The sequence below is a fragment of the Lepisosteus platostomus genome, chromosome 2 (genome assembly GCF_059453375.1).
Source record: "Lepisosteus platostomus isolate fLepPlt1 chromosome 2, fLepPlt1.hap1, whole genome shotgun sequence".
Lineage (NCBI taxonomy): Eukaryota > Metazoa > Chordata > Actinopteri > Semionotiformes > Lepisosteidae > Lepisosteus > Lepisosteus platostomus.
In genome coordinates, this window is record NC_142612.1 from 28,028,099 (window position 1) to 28,044,620 (window position 16,522).

The 16,522-nt window shown below is 37.3% G+C and overlaps 1 protein-coding gene across 2 annotated transcripts in view; it reads left to right on the forward strand.

The window, feature by feature from the left end:
- The window catches only part of gpc6a (glypican 6a), a 362,385-nt gene that overhangs the window by 190,953 nt on the left and 154,910 nt on the right, over nt 1-16,522 (forward strand). For both annotated transcript variants that reach the window (XM_088603566.1, XM_088603576.1), the window contains exon 3: nt 1,000-1,391. In XM_088603566.1, the coding sequence (XP_088459692.1) occupies nt 1,000-1,391 (392 nt within the window). The remainder of the gene's footprint in view (nt 1-999; nt 1,392-16,522) is intronic.

Below are 16,522 nucleotides of genomic sequence, written 5' to 3' on the forward strand. Positions count from 1 at the left end.
ATGTTTTAATGGGAATGCTAAATATTACCTTTCAGTAACATACTGTAAATGGATGCTGTGTAAAGGGGTCTACTTTTATGCTTGCCAAGGTAATTTTTCTATCCTATCAGCTATAAAAATCATCCTTTTCTTATAATTATTTTAACATATCTAGAGAAAAATTCTCAAAAATAATAAATGTACGGAAGCTTCATATTATGCTGACAAATAGTGATTAACAATGTTAAATATTTTGTTTTAATCAGCTAGAAAACTGTTTAATTAACTTTTAAAAAGAGTAGCAGTGGTTATGGTATTTTGGTTGCTCAATTATTTATAGTTATCCAGAGACGTAAAATTAATAATCAGATATTAGGCCCTGTTTATAATCTGAAGATGAGAAATTTCTAATGACATTTTTCAGAACTTGCTGTGCATTACTGGCGGTATGGCTTAACGATTGGGGATAATGCTGTCTTTTTAAATCAACTTAAAGACTCAGGGACTATGCATTACTTTGCTAAGTACTTTGCTTGAAATGCTGTATATTGTAGATGGGCAGCAAGTGACCAGTTAGTTTGAAATTTCAGATCCATATACTGTAGGAGTACACACTTGAGTTGTGATATCCAGGAGTAAATGGCAAGACTTAAACTGTGTGCCTCAGTAGACTTCTGGCCTAAAAAGAAGCTTGCCAACTCTCTCACTCACTGATTTATTGTAAGAACCTGTGATTTAATTGCCATAAAAGAGTACAACAACCTTGCAGAAATGCCAATCCCATTTTGTTTTTACTGAAACAAAAGAAACTGATATTAGGCTTTATTTTTGTAACAATAAAAGTACTGTAACTGTATCTGGAATCCAAAGTTTTCTTCATTTGCTATTCTCAATACATTGAGTGGAGTATATGCCCAATTTGTATTATTTTCAGTTTATGAAAATTCAGTATTCCAGTTTGTAGTGATTAAAGTCATAATTCCATTTTAAATATATCTGTTTTTTTTGTTGTGTTTTCAGAGTTTTTCCTGGAGCTCCTGGAAAACACTGAGAAGTCCCTAAATGATATGTTTGTGCGGACTTACGGCAAGCTGTACATGCAGAACTCTGAAGTGTTCATGGACCTCTTCACTGAGCTGAAGAGATACTACACAGGCGGGAATGTGAATCTAGAAGAGATGCTGAATGATTTCTGGGCTCGGCTGCTGGAGCGAATGTTTCAGCTTTTGAACTCACAGTATAATTTCACGGATGAGTACTTGGAATGTATTAGCAAATACACGGACCAGCTAAAGCCTTTTGGAGATGTGCCCAGAAAACTGAAGGCTCAGGTTACTAGAGCATTTATTGCAGCTCGTACTTTTGTCCAGGGGCTCACTGTCGGAAGAGAGGTGGCCAACAGAGTGTCCAAGGTAAGGAATGTTTTTGACAGTAGTCCAAGTACCCTTATGCCCAGATCCTCTATCATTTTGTAGAGGAAGAATATAAACTATATATATTTCTTTCACAATTGAGAGTAGAGATACAAATGAAGAAAAAAAGCTTTGTATTGCTGAGACCTTTTAAAAGCTGTGTTAAATTCTAATTAAAATCGATGTCAAATTGTGACCAATGCTTGATTTTAATCTATGAATTACTCTGCACCTGCTGATGGCTTCATAAAGGAAGCTGTATGCTTTTGGCAGCTTTTTTGTGTATCCTACAGTTGTAATTACTTGTTCATTGTAAGGGGTAGCACTCTTGTTTCAGCAGTCCCTGAACTCATTAAACTGTGCCGGCTTGTGGTCTAGCTTCACTTTTCACACAGTACCATTTCCAACACATTAATATTTGGTTTGCAAAAAGTGTTCCAAAGAAAACTAAAATGTTTATACATAGAAACACCCTGATTTGTTAGCTGGTAAAACACGTTATGGTGTGTTTAGACTGATATTTTCCAACACCCTAGCATATTAGCCTCTGCATTGATTGCCCATCTTTGCCAACATTTTCCATATCCAAAAAGTGCAAACAATGTCTCATATAAGGTTAATGTATTTTTTATTTTTAATTCGCATCCTTTTTTTACAGAGCTGTTTTGACATTTCTATTTGTAAATTATTCCTTTTCCACATAATGAAGCAGCTTAATATGCTGCATATATTTCACTTACAGTACTAGAAGATCAAACAGATTGCTGGTTTTGTTTTGTTTCATTTCTGACATACAAACAAGGGGATGAGGCTGTTTAACTGTTAGTAATGAAAAATTAAAACACAATTAAATGGTAGCAGCCATATCACTCTGCAGCTCACAACTGGCAACCAACTGATGCTAAGTAGGTGTGAGCCTGGTCAGTACCTGGATGGGAGGCCTCCTGGGGAAACACTAAGTTTGCTGCTGGAAGAGGTGTTAGTGGGGAAAGCAGGGGGTGCTCACCCTGCAGTCCATGTGGGTCCTAATGCCCCAGTATAGTGATGGAGGCGCTGTGGCTCATTGTGAAGTGCGCTGGTCTGCGGGCGGTTAATCTGTGGTCAGTGCAGATCTGGGTTCACGCACACAAAGAAAAACTTGACTATGTCAGTGGCATGATGGCTTAAGTGACTGACTTATAAGCGAGAGGTCAGGTGTTCAAATACAGCTATTGCCACAACTTTTCTTTCGGGCGGAGCAGTGGCACCGTGGCTAAGGATCTGCACCTGTGGCTGGAAGGTTGCCGGTTCAAATCCCGCGGCCGGCAGAGGAGTCCTACTCCGTTGGGCCCCCGAGCAAGGCCCTTAACCCCAACTGCTCCAGGGGCGCTGTACAATAGCTGACCCTGTGCTCTGACCCCAAACTTCTCTCCCTGTCTGTGTGCCTGTGTGTCTCATGGAGAGCAAGCTAGGGTATGCGAAAAGACGAATTCCTAATGCAAGAAATTGTATATGGCTAATAAAGTGATCTTATCTTATACTATAAACAGGCACTGTCCTTTGGATGAGACGTAAAACCAAGGTCCTGACTCTCTGTGTTCATTGAAAATCCCAGGGCATTTCTCGAAAAGAGTAGTGGTGTTACCCTGGCATCCTGGCCAAATTTCCCATTGGCCCTTACCAATCATGGCCTCCTAATAATCCCCATCTATGAATTGCCTTCATTACTCTGCTCTCCTCTCCACTGATAGCTGATGTGTGGTGACCGTTCTGGCGCACTATGGCTGCCGTCACATTCATCCAGTTGGATGCTGCACATTGGTGGTGGTGGAGGGGAGCCCCCTTTACCTGTAATGTGCTTTGAGTGGAGTGTCCAGAAAAGTGCTATTATTATTATTATTATTATTATTATTATTATTATTAAATGTGTGCTGTTAATTTTGTATAATGTACATACAGTATTGCCTTTTATCCCAAATGATCCCAAAGGACCTAATCCATCCACCACTGGACTGCAGAACCCACCTCGGTGATACACAGCTGCCACTTTCGCTCAGCAGTCCCACTACACAGCAGATCTAGTGGAGAACTGAGAATTTGCTTCACCTATTGAATTAAGTAACTTCAGATTGCCCTGGATGGAATTTTGTCAGGGCATCAGGGTTAACATCTTTCTTTTTCCAAACAGTCCTATAGGAATTTTAACGATCAAGTAGTCAGGAGCTTGGTACTGTATAATATCTCATTCTAAGGATGGCTCCTCCTACAGTACAATGTTTCCATACTTCCATACCATTCTGAAGCATAGATGTGGACATTCATTACCAATACTGACCTTGCTTAGCTTCTGATAGCTTTCGGGATCAGACCTTGCATATCAAGTTGTATTCTAGATATCATATTGAGTGGAAACACTACTACTCTTTTGAATAGTCTAGGCTTCTTAATGGGAAGATAACTTGTTGGAACTCAAGAGCTTAATCAGAAATGTGTTTTTGTATAGGCCCAAAGTTTAATTTCAGGTTTTCATAGTCACCCAATGTTTGTGCTTTATGCTAAAATACAAACAGAATATTTTCTGACATAACCAACCTCATGGATTGCATTCAAGCATTTCTAATATACATTTGGCAATGTATTTTTCTACATCAATATCAGTGACTTTTATGTGAAGACTTGCATCCTTTATGAGCATCTAGCTGTCTTCTATTTTGTTGGCTTGTGGGCTATTAGGATAAAAAAAAAAGTGTCCTGCTTTTTTTTCCCTTTGACTGCAGGTGGCTTTTTGTATTTTTAGTGGCAGGTTCAGAGGCGTTCATCACTCAGCCCACCCTTTGTACTAGGAAGAAGGCCTTTTTAAGTCAAGAATACATTTCTGTCTCATAATACAGTATTTGTTCTATTAAAGGAATATGTCAATCAAACCCAAATATTCTGTTTGATGAGTGTGTGCTCGTAGTGTGCTACTGTGTACAATCCATCTTTTTAATGCCTGGGGAAAACCCTTGTAGGGCCAGATGTGTGCAAAAGGAAAGATAAAAGATAAACCCCTGGGACTACTTGGAAGCTATAGAGATTCATTTTGCAATATGTAGGTTTTTTAACAGTATACTGTATGTTTTCATTCTTAACAGCATTAAATATACTGATGGAAAAAAGAAATGCAACATTTATTCTTATGTACTTTCACAAAACATTGTCAATTTGCCCTCTGACCAGCAATACAGCTTGTGCAGTGAGGCATTGCAACTTGCCAGTCACACAAAAGCTTGTTAGGTGCACTTTTACCCTACAAGGGTAGGAACAATGCCTGATCAGACAAGCTTTAAAAAGGCCTTAATTCAAAGCTGAGGTCACTGCCAGAAAAAGGCCACACTTAGTCAGTTTTCTGTGCATACCATAATGCCACAAATGTCACCAGAAGCAAAGGAGAGGGCCATTGGCATGCTGCAGGCAGGCATGTCATGTGCCAGCGTTGCCAGACACTAAGTGTCTAAGAGTAAGCCGATGCACTGTGTCCCGACTGCAGAGAAGGTTTCAGCATACCGGTAGGATCGTCCAAGATCAGGTCGCCCTCGAGTAACCACACCAGAGCAGGATCGACATATCAGACTGGTCCAACTGAGAGATCATTTCAGATCTGCCACCCATACTGCTGCTGAAACTGCCAGCAGACACAATGCCTGCATCAGTGACAGGACAGTGAGGCTCTATGCTGCTGGTCTTAGAGCAAGGTGACCTGTCAGAGGCTCTGCTCACACCTCCTAGACGTCACACCCGACTGGCTTGGGCCAGACTGAGGCTGCGATGGACTCGTCAGCAGTGGCATCAGGTCCTGTTCATGGATGAGTCACTCTTCAGCCTGTTCCACACAGATGGGAGGGCCAGAGTATGGAGGAGGAGGTGTTGCGTTTCTGTTTTCCATCAGTATACAGTATATACAACTGCATGTTTATATTCTTTTAAGTACATTAAACTGTTACCTCTTCTTTATCACTATGCAAATGTTGTATTTTTCATTTACTGCTGTACATTTCTATATCTACATTGCAGTTACTGTATGCACTGCTCACTGTAACATTGATATGCAGTTCACTTTTGATTAATTGATGTGAGTGATATTCTGTACTCCTTGTTTTTCTTCAGATTAAGGATTAATTTGATTGTCATAAATTTGTTAATTTCTGTTTGAACATAGAATTCTTTGTCTGTTTTGCTGTAGAGCTGCATTCTTGTATCGCCATTACATCTCATAAGGGGGCAGGTGTGTTGATTCAATATGTGTCCTTTTGATTAATCTAGAGTGAGACTCAGCTAACCTTGTCATGCTTCAGTATCTCTGTCACCATACAGTACATCACTTATGCCATTTATACAAATGTACCAGAAAGGTAGGCCCGTTTTCTGTCCAATGTTTGTATTTCTGAATTGATTGCTGGACAGGAGGTCTTTCATTTAAAAATTTTATCTGTGTATGTTGAAAAGGTAGAAGCTCAGATTGCATCTGTTACGAAATCCTTATAGACTTATTCTGTAGCAATGATGTTGCGATCAATATCCTATTCCTAGTCCTACCATATTTCAAAAAGTATATTAAAGTGCATGTACAATATACTAGCATTAAATATACAGTCATACAGTATAAATATTTTAATGTAAGATATTTTAACAGTTTAAATTTTAAGCTTGGTATGATGTAGTTTAAACCAGCAATTTGACTTTGAGAAAAGCGTAAATAAATAGTCACCCAATTTGACAATGATGGATTATATTTCAACTACTGCCAAGTCTAGCTGCCTTGGTTTCTTTTTAGGTTCCGTGATGCTTAAAACACGCAGAAAACATAGCTAAGGGGTAGAAAAATGTTTTTGCTTGAAAGGAAAAAAAAGCACTTAATCATTTTTGCTTATTCCCTATTCTAAGTGTTGACCTTTTTCTGTTTATTCTGTAATGCTTTTGGCACTGTTGGTGCAGCATGGTGGTTATCTCTGTACTAAAGCTACAATTTTGGTTTGAGGGTACAGGGCACAGGATTACAATAAATAACTTGTTTTGTGATTATATGTGGAAACCAACAGAGGTACACAAAAACTGATAAGATGCCCTTAAATGCTTGGGAAAATCATATCTCACAATCAAGTTAGCTGATTGTGATCTTTAATATAAATTCCTCATCATTGTGTTTCTACAGTGAAGGCTAAACATTAGGCAGTTTTGTTTTCTTTAATAATGATTTTATCTTTTCTGTTCACAGAATAGTATGAAATGTTGCTACAAGGATTAAATGTGATGCAAGCATCTAGAATTTTTCTTATAAACTGTAGATGCTGTACCTGGTATTTTTAAATGACTGTTTTATGTTAAAATGAATTTCATTTACTTCTTTTTTAAAAGATGTTTCTATTAGGCTCTTCAGTGCCTATTCATCTGTTCTTCTTTGACATTTTTGTTCTGGAAAACATCTAATAAAATCTAATTTATAAAAGAATATATGTTTATAAAAGTATCCACATGAATGGAAAAATCAAATCAAACATCAACAATCAAAGAAAACAGGACCAAAGAAACTGCTGTAGGTAACTGTAAGGGACAGGCCACATTCTGGTTAGCACAGAGGATCACCACACTGGTCCTGTACCATCACATCCAGCTGTGTATTTTTTAATGTTGTGATTACAGCCTGAGAAATTTACTTTTTCTTCAATTAATTTTGATATCTTATCATTATCTTTTCAATATTACATTTTAGATTAAATGTTTAATTATTTAGATTGCAGTGTTTCATACAGTATATTTGAGCATCCATGTTCATGCATGATTAACATTTAATAAAAAAACATGACACTTATAGTACATCTAAAATCAAACACTGTTTATTTTTATCCATTATCAAGTCAGTATGACTGGCAGAGTTAGTTCAGATTCTCAGGATAGATTTGTATTTCTCTATATGTTTAGATGAACGCCAAGGGGGCCTGACAGCTCTTTGACAGCATTTTATGATTAGAACTTCTTATACAATCTTAGCTGTGCATAACCAAGATTTATATGCTGTAACATAATTCCTTTGGGTTATATTTTGTATTAAAATGAATTGGATGCTAAAACCTGATCAAACATATCCAAATCAATTTTTAGCATACAGTAGCATGCAAATTCCTTTACACCTTCACACTTAACAGAGCATTTTATCAAATTCTAACATTTCAGAAATACAGAAAGTGACTAGAGATGCTTTTGTGAGATTTTTTTTGCTGTTTACTGATTCAGGGATACAACAAATTTTTGGAATGATTGCTAACGGCACCAACATAGGTTTTACCTTGCATGGAAATAAAGAACCTCTGTCATGTATGTATAGTAATACCGTTTTCTGTATATCATCATGGCCTTGTATTTTTTTCTGTTTTGTGCTGCAACTTCTGTCCATTAACATTTCAATCAGGTAGCAGTGCTTTCAAACATTACATGTTGCAAAGAGTAGGGCATTATTGTCTGTGGGCCATTGTGCAATTACGCAAGGAAGCAGCAGGTTTTCACTATTGCCTGCGAATCATAATTTACCAGCACAGGACAAAAGTTGCAGGAGGTATTCTCCTGTTCATCTGGACGACTTTGATGTGCTTTACTAATAGCTGGGTCAAACATGACTTTGTGTGCTATCAGGCAATCATCCAATCATTTGACTGCAAAGTTGGGGTACTCAAATGTCAGTGTAAGTTGTATGTAATGGCTGACTCAGCTAATTCTCATAATATTACCACACGATAATGACAAAAAACACAAACTGAGTCGGGGTGTTGGATCTCTCTCTCTATTGTATACTTAGGCTTCCTTATAAAATTAGTGATTGTGAATTCATTGTTTTATTTTTTGTTATTCCTGCCTTTAAATTAGAAGTGGCAGTGACAGAGCAGGCACTCACAGGACGTGTTGTACCAGAAACTTTCAGTACTTTTCTCTTGGGCCTTCCTGTCTCTTGTAAAGAAATCCTGGATGATATATACACATATTTTAAATTAATTATCAAAATGAGTACAATACCTAGGAGTATGATGCATCAGAGTTTTAAGTTTATATACGAATGATTAACCTGCTTTGGAGGTTAATATTTTCCTGTTCTTGAAGCTACATTTCCTCTGCCAGATTTGATATATCTGTCTGTCCTTTATAAATGAGGCCTGCATCCAAGGTCAAAACCATTAGCATAGAAGACATTAATGTGACTTTAATTAAAAGCCAGCTTCTGTCTCGCTTATGATAGCCAGACGTTATGTGAAAATGGAAAGGAAAACATTCCCCTTGGTTGATTGAGTGGAATTAAACAAAATATTAGACACACTTCCTGTCCATTTCCTAATGCATACTGTGTAATTTATCAATAAACCGAATAGCCTTGTAAAAGCATCTTGTATATATTGCACAGTATTGAGTTCACTTTTTCTACCATTGCCCTATTTGCAAGGTAGTATTTTCATTAAGGTACAAACCAACAAGCACTATTTTCTAGTTAAAGCCACCACCTCTTTTTAACAGGACTTTTAAAAAATGTGTACTCTGCACATATGGTAACATTTGTTATATTATTTCCGACATTAATGTGATGCGACATTAGACACCAAAGTCAAAGTCAAGGCAGATTTTACTACTAACAGAGTTTACTAAAACTCTGTGCCTACTATTTGCAGCATTATTTATCCTTCTGTTTAAGGATCTTGTCATGGCCATTTAAATAAAAAGATTCTGCACATACTTAGAATCTCATCAAAGTTCTTGAATCCACTTTATTCAGTGTATCAGTTTTACATTTGTTTGGCTGAACTGTATTTTCCTTAACCATGTTTTTAAATGTGTCATTTATCGAAATAATTGAGATGCTTTGTAAATTGAATGACAACTTCTTTAATAGTTTGTAAATTAAGTTATGAAGAAGAACATAAATGCAATTTATTACATAACACCGCACACTACATTTCCTTGTGTTTCAAACCGGAATGTAAAAATAATCAACTGAACCATAAAGATCACTATGAAGTGTATGACAAACATTCATAGTGCAAGACTTATTCTCAAGATGTTACTTTACTTTTGCTTTTTCAAATATATCACCCTGCAGCTCACACTGGCAACCTACTGAAGTTATGGTGTGAGCCTAGCCAGTATCTGGATAGGAGACCTCCTGGGAAAGCTAAGGTTGTTTCTGGCTGGAAGGGGTGTTAGTGGAAGCAGACAAATCTCATGTCTGTGGCAGAGGTTTGTGGCAATATTAAAGAAAGAGGTACTCAACTTTCAAAATAGCAGCTAATTGATTCCCAAGTCATGATGTGATTGGATGAAACACAAAACAATTTCACCAGCAGTTTATGCTGACAAAGAATGTCATCCTTTTTGTGAAGTGATGATATGGGGCTGGTTTGCATCCTCTAGTTCCGGTAGCCTTGTTAGCATGGAAGAACAGATGGATTCCAAAGTACAGTATATAAAGATAATTCATCCAGAAATCAGGTTCACACCTTTAAGAAGCTCAAGGTTGTTTGCAAAAAGCAACTCTAGCACACTTCCAGACATATATTATCATATAGTTAAAGGGGCATCACAATCCTTAGACTTCAATCCAGAACATTTGTGTTACAAACTAAAAAGGCAGTACACAACCGCAAACCATGTAATCTGAAAGGTGTAGAGATCTTGCATGATGGAACGGTCAGAAATCCCTATTAAGAATTGCCTGAATCGATTAAAGGGTTATAGCAAGTGCTTTCTCTCTGTAATTGAAGTAGAATCAATAAAATGCTGATTGCCAAGGTGTTCTTTTGGGCTTATTTGTTTTTGCAATGTCCAATACTATGAGTCTTTACGGTATTGAATGGTTTCTTTTTTATACAATATATATTGATTGTACACTTTCAGTTACATTGCCCATTATCTACTGTACATCAAGAATATGAATAAACTTTGAGCCAGTTTTATCTATAAAACGGCTAAATGTAATATGTACTGTACTGTATATATATTTAATTGTATTTCTTGGTAAAGTAGTATAAGTAAATTAACATTTAATCCTTAAATAACAACTTCAGGGATCATGTGGTTTTAAACAAAGAGAATCACTAATATACAGTATATATCAGCAATCTACAAATAAACAGGGTGATTACATAAACATTAAAATAAACATTTATATATTTATAAAATAAACATAAAATAAACAACAGATGAAAATTTAATAAACCATAAGGCCAGGAAAGAGTAGCTATTTTTCTTAAGATTATAGTTTTGTTTTGGTGTTTGGTGTTTTTCCTTTGAGAGATAGCAAAAAGTAGTGTCAGATTCCATTCTTTTAGAATACACTTAGCTGTGTGTGGCTCTTCTAGTCTGTGTGTAATATAATCTCTTAGTTGTAAGCTCTAGAATCGTGCTAATAATTATGTGAATTAATGCAGTATGTTACATGTTTTTTACATGAAAAAACATATGCTTTTGAATAATGCTTTTAAGGCAAGTGATTAACATTTTAAACAAAATTTAAAAATACAGAAAATGTCCAAGAATTGTCCCATCAAATGGAGGGTTAAAATGTTACTGATTAACAGGAAAAAGGTATGGAAAATTGGTATACTGTAGGAAATATAGAAAAGGTTTTTCTTATCTTTTCAGCATTAGAATAAAGCTTTACTTGTTCCAATATTTTGAACATACAGTGAATATACTTGGCCCATACTTGAATGCAGTAACCACCTATGTGGTGCATTATGTGAACTGAAGGACCTCACATGAAGCTAAGATAATTACATAATGGGTATACTGTACAGAACTGAACTAGTTCTCAAGCTGCATTTCACACTGTGATAAATGACCATTTCTTTAATCTGAAGAGGAACCAAATGGCCTTCTGTCATCTGTAGCCCTTCTGTAGACATTATGGATACACTTATGGAACTAGCAGTCAGAAACATTCAAGGTATAAATAGTATTTGCATTGTATAATGTAAGAGATTAAGAACATAAGAAAGTTTACAAATGAAAGGAGACCAGTTGGCCTATTTGGCCCGTTTTGCAGTTAGAAATCCAAGTATTGATCCAAGGCTCTGTTCTAGTCATTTCTTGAAGGAACCCAAGGTATCAGCTTCAGCCACATACTTTTGCAGCTTCATCCATGAAAAAACATAGAAGTATAATAAATGAATGAATGTGGAAGTACAAAATGTGCATTATAATAGGATAGCAGTCATGTAGTGCAGTGCAGGAGCCAGATATACTGTAGCAGGAGAGGAAAATAATAAAGACATACTAGAAGGAAGCTAGAGACAGATCTGATGGTCATGGGTCATTGCTTGCACCATAGGGAGGCAAGCACAGAGAAGAACAGGCATTGGAGACTATATGGCAAGAGACAGGAAATGGACTTGGTTAGAACAATAGGTTAGAACAGGGGGTCTCGAATCCTGGTCTTGGAGAGCTTGGGAATTAGCAGGTCTCGTCTGTGTCACGTTAAAGCACCATTACCTGAAGAGGATGGGAGACTTGTCCAGTTCTGCCAATAATGATTTGATCTACGCGATGACCCTTGATCTAGGACAGTAGTTCTTAATCTTGGTCCTGACTGCTATCTGTTCTTCCAACTGGGCACTTAAATACCAATGTTATTAGGTGCCTGTAACCAGTGCATACTGGTTTAGGCTTTTTTCTGCACATAGTCCTTGGTTTCAAAAATACTTTAGTTAAAGTGGTTTATTTGCAACAACTCCATAACACAGAATGTTATGCAGTCTCTGCTCAATTTTCTTATTATGATTTTGTTCCCTCATTTCTGGCTGAACAGTACTTACAATACATGATCAGTTTATGATGAACATTCAGGTGGGAAAGACATTGTATCACACAGTGAGTCAATCTATTTCCTTCAGCTTAAGTCCAAGTTTTAATATTTCAGCTTGCGTACCTGAATGAGGGCAGTCCTGAAACTCACTAATTAGTACAGGGTTCATACCAATTAAAAATCTCAATTAGTTTTTAAGAGCTGAAAACATTTTTTGAAAAAAAAAGGGGGTTAATTTAGCTTAATTTAAATTAACTTGGCTGGAGAAAAAAAGAAAACACAGAGGAGACCAGGACTGAAATCCACTGTACTAGGGTACTTCTGAAACAAAGCCCTGAATGCGGAAAAAAGACCTAAACCAGCAGGCAGATAAATTAGTGGTAGCAATTAGAACTGGTGATTATGGACCTAGCTGAAACAAATGCCAGTTGACAAGGCTGAACACCATTGTATTAGACGGCGGGGAGTATATTGTTGAGAAGTGTGAGGAATATGAGAGTGAAAGGATCAAGGGTTAGTATAAGGGAGGGAAGCAATTTCAGAAAGTGAAGTAAGAAAGTAGCATGACAGAAATGAGGCAGAGAGAATATAAAAGAAGGAACAAAATATTTGACTGAGGTAGATACCTGTCAAAAGCAGGTAGAAATGTGCAGAGAGAGCTATTGTCCAACCTAGAAAAAGAGCAGAAGATGAATGTAATATGTAGAGGAGAAAGGTTAGAATTTGCTGAAAATGTGAAGCTCATCTATGGTTAGTCCATGAATGTTTGTTAAAATGGGTAACACTTTGACACAGGTTTTGCAAGCAAAAGTGTAACTAATTACAAAGTCATAGATTGGTGATATATATAATACTGCCATGCAACGTGAAATGCAAATTTAAATAGGCATCAAATCTTTTCAGTTTTCTTCTGTGTCTGATACATTTAGAATACCGTTCAATTAATCCAAATCTGGGTATCTTTTTATTTGTAAGATTTGTTATACAGTACATTACTTTTCTTTTAATGTTAAAAGTGGTCTGTCATGAAAGACATTTACTGAACTTTCACTGTTGTTTTGTTTTGCATTTGAAATATATGTCTGGGCTGTGTGTGAAATTATAGTTGAAACATTACAAAAAACAGAAAATAATATATTCTGCAATATTGAAAAGTGCTCACAATTATACACCAGAAATGTATAAGTACAGAGAGGCCTGCCCTATTAAAATTGTCACCACCAAATGGGAAAAAAAATCATCCAGACTTCCCACAAGCATTCCATGCTCATTGTATGTATGCAGAATATGTATAATATGCCCAATTAAACATTTGTGTTTGGCTCTGTTCCATTTTATTATGCATGTTATGTTCCATAAATATTATCCCTTTCATGTCATTTTAATTTTGTTGTGATAAAAACAGCTTTTTAGTGTCTTTTTGGGAGAATCGCTTGCTTTAGAATTACATGACTATATTGTATACAGAGATTAAAGGCATATCAAAGAAATAGAGAGGTCCTGAGGCAGCTAAGAAAAAGTAAAGCTAATCAGTGAATTATTCACATTAAAAAAATACTTGGTGCGAAAAGCTAGCAATGCTATAAAAAGCTTGGGGTTGGAGAGAAAGCAGGAAGTGTCAGGATGCAGGCAATTTTCCACTGGTACTTAAATTACACTTTAATATTTAAAGCAGGTTCAGTGCATCCATTTGGGTACATTGTTGCTTTGATCAGGAAAAGACACATAGCTGACTGCAGGATGTTTCATGAAAGAGAGAAAGAAAAAACCACCATCTGCTTAACATTCATCCATACTCACGTAGATTTTGATTCGAAATATCGATATTTGGCTTACTGTACATAATATTCCCTAACTAGAAACATAAAACCAAGACTTTTGTACAAATGCACCCTCTGCTAACATATGCTGTAATGTAGGAATGCATAGTTGAGAGAATCATGCAATGCTTGGCAGCTGTATACTAAAATATACTAAATAATACCTTATAATTACAGATTCATGTCATTAGAGTATTTGGTGCAAGAGGTTTATTTCTGGCATTTGTAGACATTAATGTTTACACTTATAACCCCAGTAGGATTTGCTTTGTCTTAATCTTGGATACACTGAGCTTCATGATTGAAACATTTTTGTTTAGAAAAATCCCAAAGGTCTCCTTCTCAGGCCCTCAGTTCTACACATATTGTAGCTGTTACATACTGTATTTCCATTGTTATTGCTGCTGACATGGAGCACCCAATTTACACAATGCTCCTCCATCTCAGATACGAGATGTTTAGGTGATAGTGGTAGATGTGCGCTCTATGGAGAGACTTCTAGGTTGGTAGAGACAGTGGGGATCTAATGCTCATGGTGTTGTCTCACATAAACATTATTTTATTTAAGGTGGTTCATTTTTCTATTAAAGCATCTTTTCTGCGGTCTTTTTAGGGTCATTGCCTGCTTTGTTATTGTATAAATACTGTATATACTGTACACATTCTGTGTGTGTTTTTACAATGTTCCTGTTGTTAGCTGCTATATTAAGTTTATGATTTTGTATGTAACAGTAACAGTATAGTTGTATAGTTATGTACAGAATTTGTGTTCGGAATTGAGAAAAGGAAGTATGTATGTTTTAAGCCTGATAAGTACTGTATGGAAGCATTGTCTTCTTCAAAAGAAAGCAAAGTGTATCTGTAAACTTCAGAATTCATTCTGCTCCTGCCATCATAACTTATATAATCAAGACCTCCTCCCTCCTCATCCAACTTCTCTGGTTCCCGTCTCTCCAGCTTCTCTCTTCTTGGCTCAGCATCCCTAAACAAACTAGTTACGCGCATGAAACCCACCACATCTATTTTAGATCCCATTCCCACCACTTTATTCCAGTCCTGTTTCTCTTCTCTCTGTCCCATTGTCCTCAATATAATACATGAATCCTTGAGCACCGGCATTGTAACAACGGTCCTCAAAACTGCTGCTATTACTCCCATGCCAAAGAAGCCTAACATGGCTCTCGACAATCTTAACAACTTTCGCCCCCTCTCCAACTTACCCTTTCTCTCTAAAATTCTAGAACGTGCTGTCACACTTCAGTTACATAACCACCTCATGACAAACAACCTTTTCGAACCCCTCCAATCTGGCTTCCGTCAACTTCACAGCACAGAAACCGCCCTGGTCAAAGTCACCAACGATCTCCTAATAGCTTCTGATTCTGGTTCTCTTTCCATACTCATCCTTCTTGATCTCAGTGCTGCCTTTGACACTGTTGACCATAACATCTTACTTTCTCGTCTCGAGACTGTGTTTGGAGTCTCTGACACTGCCCTCAAATGGTTTAAGTCTTACCTCACTGATCGCTGTCACTTTGTCTCTCTCAATGGGTACAGGTCTGGAATTGGTCTTGTCAAGTCTGGTGTCCCCCAGGGCTCAATACTGGGCCCCTTGCTCTTCAGCATTTACATGTTCCCACTTGGTCAGCTTTTAAGATCACATGGCCTCAGCTTTCATTTTTTAGGCTGACGATACTCAAATATACATCCATACCAAACCCGACACTGATGTGGCTATCTCTATTCTATCTACTGTAATTGCAAAAAAATTTGGATGACTCAAAACTTCCTTCATCTTAACTGTGACAAGACTGAAGTCATGCTTATTGTACCCCCATCAACTTCGTAAAGCCAGTCCTGTAACCCTGTCTGTAGATGGCTCTGTACTTGAGCTTCAATCAAAATTGAAAAACCTTGGGGTTATATTCGATTTTGGCTTAACATTCGACCGACATGTACAGCATACTGTCAAAACATCTTTTTTTCACCTTAGAAATATCGCAAGACTACGCCCTATGCTATCATTAACTGTGGCTGAAAAGCTGATCAACATATTTGTATTCTCTCAAATTGACTACTGCAATGCTCTACTCCCTGGGGTATCTAAATCTACTCTGAACAAGCTGCAGTATGTCCAAAATTCAGCAGCCAGAATCCTGACCAGGTCTAGTGCAAGTGTTCACATTTCTCCTATCCTGGAGTCCTTGCACTGGCTTCCGGTCAAATTCCGCGTAGACTTTAAAATCCTCATGCTCACCTATAAGGCTTTACATGGCTTGGCACCTCAATACCTGTCAGAACTTTTATCGCCCTACTCCCCACCTCGCAACCTCCGCTCTTCAAATTCTGCCCTCCTTACTGTCCCCCAAGCCCGTCTACATTGTATGGGCGACAGGGCCTTCTCCTGCTATGCCCCCAAGCTCTGGAACTCTTTGCCCAAGGATATTAGAGAGTCACCTTCTCTAATCCAGACTCAAAACCTTCTTCTTCAGAAAAGCCTTTACTTAACTGGT